At 44.0% G+C, this 14,624-nt stretch overlaps 3 protein-coding genes across 6 annotated transcripts; all 3 read right to left on the bottom strand.

The window, feature by feature from the left end:
* Nucleotides 1-1,566: 1,566 nt before the first annotated feature.
* nhp2 (NHP2 ribonucleoprotein homolog (yeast)) lies at nt 1,567-4,246 on the bottom strand. Of its 2 annotated transcripts, none has more exons than XM_026327542.2 (4): nt 3,949-4,246; nt 3,401-3,470; nt 3,163-3,268; nt 1,567-2,265 (listed from the first exon to the last, which is right to left on the bottom strand). In XM_026327542.2, the coding sequence occupies exons 1-4, from the start codon at nt 4,112-4,114 to the stop codon at nt 2,194-2,196; spliced, it is 414 nt and encodes a 137-aa protein (XP_026183327.1). In that variant the 5' UTR covers nt 4,115-4,246; the 3' UTR covers nt 1,567-2,193. The 2 variants fall into 2 exon arrangements, with proteins under 2 accessions (XP_026183327.1, XP_026183326.1); XM_026327541.2 differs by having other exon boundaries at nt 1,570-2,236.
* A 489-nt stretch (nt 4,247-4,735) lies between these two features.
* On the bottom strand, nt 4,736-6,084 carry LOC113143234 (dispanin subfamily A member 2b-like). Its single transcript, XM_026328745.1, has 2 exons — nt 5,236-6,084; nt 4,736-5,040 (listed from the first exon to the last, which is right to left on the bottom strand). Exons 1-2 carry the CDS (start codon nt 5,425-5,427, stop codon nt 4,873-4,875), a joined length of 360 nt encoding a protein of 119 aa, XP_026184530.1. The 5' UTR covers nt 5,428-6,084; the 3' UTR covers nt 4,736-4,872.
* Nucleotides 5,293-14,430, bottom strand: LOC113143233 (hepatitis A virus cellular receptor 1 homolog). 3 transcript variants are annotated; one of them, XM_026328742.1, is made up of 7 exons: nt 13,821-14,429; nt 13,033-13,377; nt 12,151-12,215; nt 11,781-11,865; nt 11,607-11,634; nt 10,344-10,419; nt 5,308-5,429 (listed from the first exon to the last, which is right to left on the bottom strand). In XM_026328742.1, the coding sequence occupies exons 1-7, from the start codon at nt 13,999-14,001 to the stop codon at nt 5,424-5,426; spliced, it is 786 nt and encodes a 261-aa protein (XP_026184527.1). In that variant the 5' UTR covers nt 14,002-14,429; the 3' UTR covers nt 5,308-5,423. The 3 variants fall into 3 exon arrangements, with proteins under 3 accessions (XP_026184528.1, XP_026184527.1, XP_026184526.1); XM_026328743.1 differs by lacking the exon at nt 10,344-10,419 and having other exon boundaries at nt 5,293-5,429; nt 13,821-14,425; XM_026328741.1 differs by lacking the exon at nt 5,308-5,429 and having other exon boundaries at nt 7,598-10,419; nt 13,821-14,430.
* Nucleotides 14,431-14,624: the final 194 nt, after the last annotated feature.

Here is a 14,624-nt window from a genome sequence, read left to right as displayed (position 1 = left end):
TTAACCCTCCTCAAAGACCACATGGTCTAGTTTAATAAACCACAAACCACAGTGGTATGACCAGATTCTCTGACAAGCCAAAAGAAGGGCCAGAGTAACAACTGGGTTCAGGTTTAGAGGCATCTGTGGGTCTTTTGCAGCAAACATGAAGTTCCAGGTTGAATTAAAATTTTGTTTTTGCAGATCCCTGAATCCACTTTATGGACTCCAAAATCCTTAACAAGCTTCTTGTCCAGCTCTAGAAATCCTCAAGAAGCTACAGGATCTGCTCACAGACTCAGACCTCCTTAAGGCCTGCTAAACTTCATCATGCCCAATCAAACACTCAAGTAAATTCCAACAGGACACTTGTTCCAGTTAAGGACACTCAAAGCAGCTTAATGATCTTTGACTTATCAAGACCTGTGAGACCACGGGGGTTCCACAGTGACTCTGCTGAATCCACTTCAAGGACCACCACACTGGAAAGCCTGAAACCAGTCCAGGACCAGTCATCCTTAAATATTTTACCAAGCTGCTGAATCAGTGAGACAGTTTGACTCAGGGGTTCCTAATAAACCGACCACAGAGCGTACGGTTGCTCAGTTTAAAGTACCTGATGCGACGCTGCCACCATGTGGCTGAAATGTCAAACAGCAGTGATGTTAAAATTATAAATTCACTGTATGTTCAAAATAAAAACCCTCAGACTGAGTTTCCTCTGCAGGAACATGTTAAACTAAGAAAACAGCTTCAAAGTCAACGTGATGCTTGTTAAGGCCTTTGTCCTCCAACTGAAATAGAAATAAAAAATGAACATACATCGTGTATGTTCATTTTTTATTTCATATTAATTATAATAAAGAGGATCAGAGATTATTATATATATATATATATAAGTATAATTACAGCTAAAGATCAGACGTAAAAAGAAACTCAGGTTACTGAGAAATAATTATCTGCAGCTGGAATTACCAGAGAACTTCACACATGTTAAATCTAAAAGTTTCCAGCTGTTGATGTTCAGAGAAACAACATGAGACATGATTCATTTTCCATTTGTTTTAATAAAAAACAAGTCAGAATTTACAGCATCTGAAATATTTCCAAGAAACTTTAACTGAAATGTTTCTTATGGGAATAAAACATGAAACAAAGAAAATGTTCTGCTGAAACATTAAACCAGACGGTGTGAAGATCATTTTTTTCATACTTCTGATGTCGGAAAACTAAAAACTGTCTACTCGGCACTTTCACTCAGGACAAACTTCAATCAGTCTGACCGATTTGTCGCTGACACCTGCACAATAAAACCCAGTTTCTCTCAATGGAATATTTTTATCTTGTTTTTTAAAAAAACGTTTATTGTTCCTGCAGTAAAGCTGCGTTCACATTACGCTTTCCAGAGCTGATGTTTCCCCTCCAAGAGATCAGTCTCCATGTGGTCGTTTTAACGTCTCCCTCCTCTGCACACGTCGCCTGTCGTCATCATCCAGTGTGGGAAACATCAACCATGGAGGAGGGGGGGCAGTGGAGAGACCAGGACGCTTCACATTGGTTGGACATTTATGGAGAAGCTCCTGATGGAGCCAAACTGGAAGGAACATATGGGAACCCAGCAGCTTTGGAGGAAACTGTGCACAAATGATGTTCTTCACATTTCAGTTCAGTCTCTGCCTGGTGGCAGTTTAGGAGCTCAGGGGGTTCACACCTGGTCCATGTCCCTGACACACATGGTCCATGTCCCTGATAGACATGATGGGAAGGGACAGACACACAAACAGCAGATCTGAGGGAAACACTCAGGCCTGGGATGTGGACTCATTCTAAAATATATTTGTTGTAATTCATAAAGTCTCTATTTACAGTTTGGTTTGATTAACAAACAAAATGGTTAAAACGCTTGTTTTCTGACGGGGTTAGCTTAGCACGGGAAACCGTTAGCCTTGTGCCTCGGACACGTTTCTGGTTTTACTGCTCAGGTGTGGAAACGTGGAGGTTTCAGCAGCTGTGAGTGTCACTGATGAGAAACAGTGGGACGTCCTAACACGGCGGACTGCTCCTTTAAATTGGGGGTTTATTAAAAAGCGGGCAGTGACCTGAGAGCTGCTCCCTGATTGGCCGACGAGTGTCAGAGCGGTTTGGGCAGGCTGGACACCTCCTCCAAGCACTCATCATAGGCGTCCTGATAGTCCTGATGAGGTTTGATCAGGATCACACAGGTCGGCCTCTTGGATCCTGCAGACGAACCCAGATCCTGGACACAGACACAGGGACAGGTTTACTCTGGTCCAAAAAACATGATTGTTATAGCATTTACAGATAGAAACAACATCTACACCTGTGTGAGGTTTTGTGGGTACTCCGTACTGCTCAGCAGAGGTGGACGACGTAGTCACATCCTTTAGGTAAAAGTGCTCATACGTGGGTCAGTTTTCAGACCCACAAAAAGACGCTGCATTTAATTGTTGCCGGAAAATTTGAGCGTGCAGCTTTTCAGTTCTCTCATGTGATATTTCCAAAAATATTCAATCACCTGTTTCTCTGTGATATTCTGCTTCTCTTTCTCCTGAAAGTCCTGGTTCCTTTGTGTTGCACGTTCCACGTGTTTGTCACGTTACCGAGATGATGTTTGCATCAGCCTGGTGCGAACGCGACTCCTCTGACAGTTATAGCACTTTATCTCTGCTCCACACTGAACCAGGTGCAGGACTGAGCTCAATATAATAATAAAACGCGTCATAAACCTCAGTGCTCCAATTAAACCTCAAGATGCACCACAGAAATATGAATAAACAACAGTTGTCGGCCTCAGTGATGTGGTTAAGACCTGAAAATAACATCTAACACCACACAGTCGCCCTGATTCAACGTTTTAACACATTTGTACAAAGTACGAAACATATTGTGCAAACCAGCAGGGACACGAAGGCGTGAGTTTATATACAACACGACCTGTTTATCAGCCGCATATGAAATAACTGTTTCACACACTGATGCATTTTATTGTTAAAAGTCTTCAAGAGTCAATATCTGGAGCTGGAGAAGCAGCTGGAGGTTGATCAACAGATGATTAAGTTCAGTTTAGATGCCCGGAGACTTCCCACACAGCTTTTGCCAAAATACATTTAAAACAAAGACGCATAAAACGTGACGCGGGGACACGTCTGTCCTCAGACTCACCACTTTGGAGGGGATGTAGGCGTAGGGCAGGCTTCTGTCCTCGCACATGACGGGCAGGTGACAGTAGACGTCAATGGGCAGGGTGTCTCCGGCCAACACCACGATGCTGCAGAGACACATGTCAAATAAACTGACATCTTCAGTTTGTCCACATCAGCAATGAAATCAGGACCAGCTGTTTCCAAACCTACACCAACACTGAAACACAGAGAACAGGTACAAATGGCTGCAGACTCACCCTTTCTCTCCTTTGTTGATGAACTTCTGAACCTCCTTCACTCCTCTCCGGATGTTCTTCACTTTGGCAGCTGGAAACAGAAAACTCATGAATCCCCCCGATCCAGACTCCAGTCCAGAAACTGCCGTTTTTACAGCAACACACACGACGACGATTCATCCTCAATAAAAAGCTAGAAGCTGAAGACACCTGGACCAGATTCGCAGCAAACTCAGATAAAACAGGACAAAATTATTATTTAAGATAAGATTTCTCTCTGGAATCCGAACCTTAAACGTTTTACCAAAATAAGGCTCTGACCATCAGAAAAAGGCCAAAAAAACCTCAGACGAGTGTTTAATGCAGAATTCTACTGAAAAGTTTCATGCCGAATTAATTAGAAGACTCCAGGGATTTGTAAAACATCCACCTTCTCGTCTTATATGGACAGAACCTCCTGCTGACACTCGATAAACTATTCAAATATTACGATTTTGAATGGAGTTTGGCGCTGAGACACACAGACACAGGTAGCAGCGAACAAACGATGTAAAACGCGTTTATTTTACCCTTTTTGACGCATTTGTAAAGTTTCTTGCTGAGTTTTTTGGACGCCAGCGGTTGAGCGATGGGATTCACGTTAGCGACCAGGTCCTGGTAGGACTTCTCGGTCCCGCCGGCGGCTGCAGCCTCGTCTCCATCAACCGGAACCTTCTCCTTCTTCGTTTTAGTCATTTCTGATCAAACTATTAATCGATAACGTTGCTGTTTTAACTGTTTTCAGTCGTGGTTACCGTAACACGTTTACCGCGGGGGAACCACACGTGTCTGAGTCTTTTTCTTCCGTTAACGGACAGGCAACAGCGCCCCCAGCGGCCCGGAGGCCAACAGCACCACGGGTTTTCAAAATAAAACACAAATTCCAGCTTCCTGCTTCACTGCGGCTTGATTTGCTTCAGTCCTTACTTCTCACATTTCTTTCTTTCTCCCAGTTTACATTTGATTTATTTCTCTTCTCTTCTTTTTTAAACCAAAAGCAACCATCTAACAGTCCGACAGCAGTGAATAATAGGTTACATATGTTTGTCTCCAAAAGGCGTGGAAGAAAATGGAAATACTTCAGTGCAGTATTTGAGTATATGTACTTTCTACTTCACGTTTTTCTGTCTTTATGATATCAACAACTCTGAGGTCTGATTGGATGAGGATGTCTCTCAGGTGTTAATCCACCTGACAAACACATTTTCTCACTGTTGTCAACACGTGCACACGTGTTATTTTGTTTGTATGAGAAGTGTTTGTGTGTGTGTGTGTGTTCTGCTTTAACCTCCAGAATCCCACAAACACACATCAGAGTGAGGAATCATGCAGCTTTATTGACTCTGTCTTTAATGACACAAGATTTCAGGAAACCTGAATGTAACAGCAAAGACTGGGATTTCATTTGTACAGTATCAAAGAGTATAAAGGTATAAAAGCCACAAGCTGCACCGTCAAGGTGAATCAGACAACTTGAAAATCAGCACACGGATGCAAGAGCAGAGAATAATAATCAGCCCAATGACCATGAGGATCATCAGGGCGGTGGCGTTGAGGCTGTAAGCGGTGGACCCGTGGCGTTGGGCTCCTTCTAGATCTCCAACCATCTTCCGGTCTCTGGCCTGGAAAGACCAAAAAGAGGATTCTCAGTTACCCTCAGCCTGAAGGGAACATAAAACTGCCAACACTGAGCTCAGTCCTGAACCATCCTGGATGGTGCTGGGGTTATCTGGCTTCTCTCTTTCCTGTTCTAGACTTTTTGTTCCTTTGTTTTGGAACAGGTCACAGTAACACATGAATGATGTGACTAAATTCACCTTGATGGAGTAGATGACAGCTGCCAGTCCAAGGCAGCAGGGGTTGCAGTACAGAAAGGTCAGAAGGGACCAGACGATGTGGTCTCTGGGGGGGGTGGGCATCTTCACAGCGGTGTACTGACCCTCCATAGGATCAAGGAACCTGTCCTGAAGTGGCATGAACCCCTTAGGTGGGTGACGTTTAATATTCATCTCTGGACAACAGGGAAGAAATATTCAGGTCCTGAAGTAAAGGTGCTGATCCCACACTGTAAAATTCTGTGAGGAACCAGACTCCTGACAATGTTCCCTATGGATTTAGGCAGTGACAGCAAATAAAAAACAGCAAATAAGTCTAAGTCATTTTCCCAAGAAAATGTTTGTCTCTCTCTTTTTTTTTTTTCTATTTTTAACACCGGGATAGAGCATCAGCCATAACATTTTCTAATCCTTTTTATAGTGGATCTCAATATTAAAGTCCTGTAACAATAAGGACCAGCGCATAAAACGATGGTCTATGCCCGCATCATCCTCCTGTAGGAGTACAGCACCTGCTCCGAGAGCACTAGCGTCCACCTCCAGTTTAAATGGACGGGCGAAGTTTGGGGCAGGAAGTACAGGAGCACTACAGAGGAGAGCCTTGGCGGCCTCGAACTTTACAGTTTCTCTCCCTTGTTTTCTACATGTATCGCTCTTTCTTTTTCTTTGTCCTGTCTATTCATGTCTAACTTGCCTCTAGCGAAGTTTACACTGTAGAGTCGTAATGTTTACCGCCTGGGATGCACAGACTTGATTGGCTGAGTGGTATCACGTGGGATGGCTCAACTAGCATGCAATTGGTCTGTGCATTTCCACTACCGTAAAGTCTAAAAAAGCTGCGCCGGTGGAAATAGAAGCGCCCCGTTAGGTTTTAAATCACAATCTTCTGTTTTGACTGTAGGGCCGGGTCGGTATGGGGCGGCTTCTGGGTCCGCACCCGGACCGCGGTCCGCCTGTTAGTGACCAATGGTCTAGAAGATAGTTTACTTCTTGACGCATTATTGCACGCTTTTCTGGGTGAGTACGGTAGGCATGTTGCTTAATGTGCTTATGAGTTTCAACATCAATGTCATGACTTAACACGTTAGTTTGGGTGGGAGTGTCATTAAAAAGTGTTAGGTAACTGTTAATGAGCTTATGAATGTCAGCTCGGGCGGGTTCGGGCAAATACGCTAAGTGACTGTCTAACTTGTTCAAAACAGGAACTGGTTTAGGAGAAGAAAGTACGGTGGCCGACAAGGGCAAACGCGCTGCAAAAAAAAACGCTGCAAAAGAGAAACGCTGCAAAAGAGAAACGCTGCAAAACAGAAACGCTGCAAAAGAGAAACGCTCAAAACAGAAACGCTGCAAAAGAGAAACGCTGTAAAAGAGAAACGCTGCAAAAGAGAAACGCTGCAAAACAGAAACGCTGCAAAAGAGAAACGCTGCAAAACAAAAACGCTGCAAAACAGAAACGCTGCAAAAGAGAAACGCTGCAAAACAGAAACGCTGCAAAAGAGAAACGCTGCAAAAGAGAAACGCTGCAAAACAAAAACGCTGCAAAACAGAAATGCTGCAAAAGAGAAACGCTGCAAAACAAAAACGCTGCAAAAGAGAAACGCTGCAAAACAAAACCTGCGTCATTACGCAGCCTCCAAAATGAGACGTGACTTATGTCACTACATGTGTCTCTCTCGCCTCTGTAAAAGTTCTTTGTTCATTGCACCCCTCAGTTCGGGGTCCCCCTATCGGCCTGGCGCACTTCCGTTGTGTTCTCTCTTTTGCAGCGTTTCTCTTTTGCAGCGTTTCTGTTTTGCAGCGTTTTTGTTTTGCAGCGTTTCTGTTTTGCAGCGTTTTTGTTTTGCAGTGTTTCTCTTTTGCAGCGTTTCTCTTTTGCAGCGTTTCTGTTTTGCAGCGTTTCTGTTTTGCAGCGTTTCTCTTTTGCAGCGTTTCTGTTTTGCAGCGTTTCTGTTTTGCAGCGTTTCTCTTTTGCAGCGTTTCTCTTTTGCAGCGTTTCTGTTTTGCAGCGTTTCTCTTTTGCAGCGTTTCTGTTTTGCAGCGTTTCTCTTTTGCAGCGTTTCTCTTTTGCAGCGTTTCTCTTTTGCAGCGCGTTTGCCCTTGTCGGCCACCGTAAGAAAGTTCTTCCTTTCGACCAACATACTGTTTGAGCATGTTGATGTGACAGACACGAGAGGTTTTCTTTCGGTCTGGAGTCTGAATTACGTAGTCAGTCTCGCTAAGCTTCCGGTCAACTACGTAAGGGCCAGAAAATGTTGTTTGTCAGCCGGAACCAACAAGGGGCAACAGAACTAACACGCGGTCACCTGGATGAAAAATCCGTGTAACCGACTTTTTGTCATAACGATCCTTCATTTTGGCTTGTGACTTTGACAATGACTCACGCGCTACATCTTTCTCTGAATGAACTAACATTGTCCAAAATATTCTTTTCAGGGCTTGGCTTCTCTGAGAGCCATGTTTCACGGAGCAAACGCAACGGTCCACGCACAGTGTGGCCAAAAACTAAGTCAGCTGGGCTAAATCCCAGCGACTCTTGGCCCAGTTTCCCTCACGGCGAACAACAACAAGCCTTCGTCCCAATCTCGACTTGACTCGGAGCAAAACTTTCGTAACATACTTTTCAGAGTTTGATGAAACCTTTCCAGTGCGCCCTGACTCTCGGGGTGATATGCACTAGACGTGCGGTGTGTGACTTTGAGCTCCGCCATGACCTGAACGAAAACCTTTGACATGAAGTTAGAACCTTGATCACTCTGAATATACTTGGGCAAACCAAATGTGGAGACAAATCTCACAAGTGCCTTGACTATGGCTCGAGCTTTTAATGATGTTCGGAGTGGCAGCACACATTATCGCGAGGATGTATTGATTTCCGGATTTGGTTTTAGGCAACGGACCCACACAGTCAATAATGACGTGTTCAAAAGGTTCTCCAATTACAGGCATTGGTTTCAATGGGGCAACAGGAATTACCTGGTTGGGCTTACCGGACACTTGACACGTATGACAGGAACGACAGAATTTTACCACATCGGACTTGAGTCCGGGCCAGAAGAAGTAACGAAGAATGCGATCATATGTCTTTCGTATTCCCAATTGTCCCGCCATACTGTGATCATGTGCTAATGTCAACATTTGGAAACGAAAGGGTTGGGGTATTACTACCTGACAAACAGAGTCATGTACATCACCAGAGCTCGGAGTCCAACGTCGCATCAACACACCATCATTCACAAAGTAGGACAGTTTTCACTTTTCACAAGAGACATACAGGAAGACAAAGTAACATCAGATTTCTGTTTCTGTTCTCTGTCCACCGACAGAGACAGTGTTTTGTCATCAGGTTGTAGTTCAGCACACACAGATTCTTCTTTTTCACATTTAGGACCAACACTTGGCGGATCAGAGGTGCTCATAAAAGAATCACTTAGATCCACCAAGTTTCCAAACTTTCGTGCTTGAGCACGGGTTACAGCACACATGGGAAATACTACAGGTGAGTTTAACACAGAGTCATCTGACACACATGCGGAAGCGATCGGACTTTCGATCACTTCCGGCGACGGGAACACTTGTCCGCCGGCTAAATCATTCCCAAGGATAAGATCTATCCCTTCTATTGGCAATTTTGCTCGAATGGCAACCTTACATTTGCCCGACATAAATCTGGATGACAACTGAACAAAGTGTAATGGGGCACGTACAATGTTCATCTCAACTCCCCACATTAAGATGTCGGACCCGCAGTAAGACTGGGTCGAGAAAGACAACACGTCACCTCGTAACACAGACTGCTTTGCTCCAGTATCTCTCAAGATAGTGATTGGAATTTGGACTGACTCATTTTCTAAGGAAACAAACCCTTTTGTAACAAACGGCTTAAATGCTTTGTCCACTTTGTTACTTCCATCCATGCCCACAGGTGGCAGGGCAGGTGGCGGGGTTTGTATAAGAGCCACTGGAGATGACGACTTAGCAGATTTAACATTTCTATTCTGCTCTTTTTTCTTCAGAATGGGACACACAGCCATGAGGTGACCCTGCTCATGGCAGTAGAAACACTCGCGTTTTTCAGCGGTGACTGGGAATGTACGTCGGAAACTTTTTGGAGAGGGATTTTTCCTCTCAACTGAGCTCAGATCATGTCGGACTGGTGGAGAAAAAACGCTCTTATGCGTTAACGCAAACTCGTCAGTCATGACAGCAGCATTATGTGCCTACTTACATCAAAGCCTTCGTGGGGTCATGAAACAGGTGACTGAAAGGAGGGACTGGTAGCTAAAGCAGCTCCCTGCTCCAACTCCAGAACCCTTACCTTAAGGTGCATGGCTTCCACCTCCAACCTTTTGTTCTGCAGTTCCACCTCGCGAATCTGCAGAGTAAGTTTCAACTCCTCTGTGGTTAGTCCAGCTTGGACTGGGAGGTCCTTAGGTGGGGTAGGAATACCAGCTGCATCACCCGGCCCGACTCCATTTGTGGGAGTTGGCCCACCAAACAACCCCCTTTCTGTCAGCTTTGCTATGAGGAGTTGTTTTATCTCCTCCTTTTTGGCGCTTGTTGGCACATGTATGTCAAAAAAATTGGCGATCAACACCAAATCAGCCTTGCGGCACCTATCCAACTTGTCTAAAGTTGGACTCAAAGTAAAGTCCTGTAACTTGAACTCCATATTGCCACCACCACGAAAGAAAAAACTGCTGATCAGACAAGTATAGAGAAGTACACAAAAAAACGACGGACGAGCCCCCAAATCTATGATTTGATGACCCCTAGGGTCATAACATTAGTCACAGTGACAGAATCTCAAGGTCTCTGGCTGGACGATGCTTACAGCAATGCTCTCTGGGACTTGTAGTTTCTTTAGTGCTATAGTTGACGTTTTACATGTAGACGTAGCTCAGGGGTTAGGGAGTCTCACTGTTTGTGATCATGATTCAACTTATCAGGAGAGTTTTGTGTCCTGGTGGACTGGGGTCTTGAGTTCATGTTTTTACACAGGGCTCATTGTGGTCCTGGTCCATGGATCAGCAGGTCAGTGGACGGAGGTCAGCGACAGACGTGTATGTGACTCTGCTGTCAAGTTCATCTACCTGATAGACGTTCTCCATCACCGAACATTGACGGTGGAGCTGCAGATTGAACTGGATCACACTGTTGAGCTCAGGACTGAAAGAGAAAGATTTAAGGACTGTACTAATTATTTTCTTTAAAAAAATCCCTCATCTGGTGTCGTACGTCACTTTCTTACCATCTAGACCCAGTAAAACCCCCTTAGTGGACTCCAGACCACCAGGTGTAATGTGGCATGTGATGTTCTGCATGTGACGATGTGATTTTGCATCAAATCTTTAGCGAACTAAAGAAGAACCTGTTTGATTGTTTATTCGATTTAATAAGAGCTGCAGTTTATAGGTCTTTGTTCAAATATGTCCCAACCTGCCGACCTGCTGTGCACTGACTGAAGTCTGGTCAATATAAAGACTGAGTTAGAATGACTTTGACATTTGACGCAGCACATCTACTTGGTCACACTCTGGTTTAGGCTGAGCCAGTTTTTTCACACACGTCTCCTCAGGTGACCCTCGAGCTCAGATTCTGACATTTATAACGTGACGGTTTCTCAGCCGTCCTGATCTTCATGTCGAGACCAAGCGTCTCGTGAATGTCACATCAGTCAGAACAGAAACCGCTGAGGTTTCCTCTTCAGGCTTTCATCTCCATCGTCAAGTTTCAGACCTTCAGGAACGCTCATGATTAAACAAGGTCGTTCATTTGGTGTAGACTTGGTCAGATCTCAAGGTTCTTTGTGCCAAGAGGAATAAAAGACTAGAAACCTTTGTTTTTTTCTGTTTATGTATATGAATTATTTTTTATTATTTTTATTATATATTTAGGTAAATGTTCTGTCTTTTCTGAGTCAAGTGAGAATTTGGTTATCAGTTTAATCTTTGTGTTGACTCAATAAACAAGACACAACATGTAAATGAAGCTGGTTTCTGTTCTTCTCTGGAGCTACAGTAGCTTCAGTGTAAATGCTGCTCTTTAAGCTAAACAGTGAAACCTTAGCACAGTAGTCATTGAACTGTCATATGTATAAATGTCACCATAGTGCTAATGTCTAGTTAGCAGCTTAGCTTAGCTTAGCTAACTGCTGCTTGGGAGAAAATGGGAGTTGGAGCTGGAATGAACATGTGCTGGATCAAAAGATTTAACAAACTACTTTACCATAAACTCCTGGACTTCAACTTCTTGAAGCTGCCAGAAGTAAATTTACTCAGAAAAAGTTCAGCAAAATCAAAAGAAGAAGTTAAAATCTAGTTCCCAGTCTGAATGAGTCACATTAGGACACTTACATTTTGTTGAGGAGCCTCCCTCTTTTCACTGCAGACACACAGAAACAGCAGAAATAACATTAATGAATTTGCACGTCCACTGAGTGGAAATGCTGGAAGGAAAACATGAAGTGCAAAATCCATTTCTGGGTAAAACAGGATGTTTCTCAGTGTTTGTCAGTGACTTTAACTTACTGATAATGACGACCACACCTGCTGTGACCAACACTATCAGCCCTAAGACGACCCCCACCCGAGCCACAGTCATGACGCTGCTTCCCTGTTAAAGTGAAACGTACACAAAACAATTAACTCACAGAAGTTTGAAGTCGCTGTTTGTACAAATCCTGTTGTGGGTGAATTAGTGAACAGGAATCCCAGGCACCGGCCCCGGGGCCCGATAGCTCAATCAACTATAAACTACCCTCCACTATAAAAGGACATTAAAGGACCTTAAAGACATGCAAACTAACCATAGACACAAAATGACTACAGAGATGTTCTCCTGTACAGGAGGATTTACTCGAACCTTTAGAAAAATGTACATATGAAGGAAGTTTCTCACCTTCTGCTCGATAGTGATGCCGCTGAAGGAAGAAGTTGGGAGGTGCTCTGTGGAGGTCATCTGACCTACATGAAGAGGAAACAAAACTGATGTGAAGAGTTCTGGTCTGATGCCTGGGGTTTAGATATTTATATGAGCAGACACCAGAGGGAAAACATCTGTAACGTCTGTATCATCTGTAACGTCTGTATCATCTGTAACGTCTGTAACGTCTGTATCATCTGTATCATCTGTAACGTCTGTATCATCTGCGACATCTGACATCTATAACATCTGTAACATCTGTAATGGCAGCGAGTCTTAGAGTCCGTTCAAATCACAGCTGACGTTTTCCCTCCCACTGACTCAGACCTGATGTTTCCACAGATGTGTGAACGAACCAAACCAGCTGTTCTCGGATCAGACCTGGCTCCTTTGCATATCTGGTCCTAGATCTGATTCTTATTCATGTGAATGGAGCCCACAGGCCTCAGGCTGCTGCATCTTCACTGTTTGTCAGGTAGTTTAACAGCATCTGAACCTCCTGTCTGATGGAACAATGAGGGACTAGTAGCTGGACATGGGAGTTTGTGTCTTTCTGAATTAGACCACATTTGTTTTGTTTGTGGGCTGGTTTAGTTCTGACACAGTTTCTAGTCAGATTTGGCTGCTGGTTGTTGAATGACTGAACTATGATCCAACTCTGTGGCACAGTGAACTAAACAGATAAGCACGAGAGTTTCCTTCTTAGAGCTCGAGGTGACGTCAGCTAATGTCTTGTTTTATTGAAGCATGTGTGTTTCACAATCAGAACAATGATAATACATGCACTGACACACACTCAGTGAAAGTCCACCAGTCTGTGAGCAAATAAAGTTGGTTTTTAAGAAAAGATCTACTTACCTCTGTCAATGACTAAATCAATGTGATATTTGTCATCAGTCCACCAAGGTATGTCCACCCTGCATCCGTACCGTCCAGCATCTTCCTCTGTGAGATTCAGTATCGTCAGGGAAACGTCGCCTTCGTCCACTGGTCCCAGGAGCCGATACCTGCTGGAAACTCTATTGTTCTCTGTCACTTTATAACTTCCTGTGGCGATCAGCAGGTTGTTGCAGCCATTCAATGGTATGTCTCCTCGATTCCAACAAATCGACCGATTCCCATTTGCCTTTACATCATAATTACAGGGCAGAGTGACGTTCTGACCAGTTCGACCAACAACTTTCCTGCTGCCACATCCACTGACTGTGAGACAGGAAGATAAATGTAACTTTGTGTTCAAACTCCTGTAATAGATATGTCCTATGGTTATTTTTAATCTGATGTTTTTAAATGGTTTCTCTTTGTTTTATGGTTTTTAACCTAATAGATTTATTAGATTATTATAATGTTTTATTGTAAAACATCAGACGTCGGACTGAAGTTAGAAAATGTGCAAAACATGTAGCAAGTCTCTTCTAAACAAATAACATGAAGAAGAAACATTTTTCTTAACCGACTGTTGATCTGTTCATACGGGAAATAAAAAACAGAACTAAACAGAGTGAAGAAAATAATAAACATAGTAACAACCAACAGGACAAACCTGCCATATTATTCAGTTGAATCACTTTGAATTAGAGCAGTGACACGACAGTCAGAGTTGTGATCATGAAATAATGAATGTCTGTAAGTAAAGAGCAGGTTACCTGTGAGCAGAGCGAGCAGCAACACGACCTTCATGATGAACGTCACGTTACAATAATAGATCGATCTGCAGCTTAGAAACAGGGAAACATCATCACACGCACGTGTTGACTCTCGAATGTGGTCAGTACATGACTTCCTGTTACAGCTTTGGCTGCTTCTATGCATCGTCCACTGGTGCATTTGTGTTTTGTGTGACTGATTCTTTTCTGTGCACCTGTAGTCTTCCTGCCCCTCTTCTCTGCCCCCCTTCCATCACACACACCACAACCAGGAACCTCAGCAGGACCCTGTTCTGCAGAGACAGCAACACCCGGGCAGACACTGACAGGCCCACTTTGACCTTGGCATCAGGGAGTATTGGTTTTGTTTGTAGAGTTATGTAAAGGTTTGTATTTTTCACATACATTTCAAATGTAATGTGAAATGTTTTCAGACAGACTCTCCTCTGTCTCTCCCTCCCTCTCCTGGGCTGGCAGCAACCTCGGCCTCCTCTCCCAGGACCCCCAACCATTCAATTCAATTTTATTTCTATAGCATATAGTGGGAGGAGAGGAGGAGAGGAGGAGAGGGTTAGGGGAGGGGAGCTCAGTGCACCGATGGTCCTCGGGCAGTCTAGGCCTATAGCAGCATAACTAAGGGATGGTTCAGGGTTACCTGAAGCCAGCCCTAACTATAAGCTTTGTCAAAGAGGAAGGTTTTAAGTCTAGCCTTAAAAGTACAGAGAGTGTCTGCCTCCTGAACCCAGACTGAGAGCTGGTTCCACAGGAGAGGAGCTTGATAGCTAAAGGCTCTGCCTCCCATTC

Source organism: Mastacembelus armatus, chromosome 14, assembly GCF_900324485.2.
Source record: "Mastacembelus armatus chromosome 14, fMasArm1.2, whole genome shotgun sequence".
NCBI classification, from domain to species: Eukaryota; Metazoa; Chordata; class Actinopteri; order Synbranchiformes; family Mastacembelidae; genus Mastacembelus; species Mastacembelus armatus.
The sequence above is the reverse complement of the archived record's forward strand: the minus strand, read 5'-3'. Positions and strand labels throughout refer to the sequence as shown.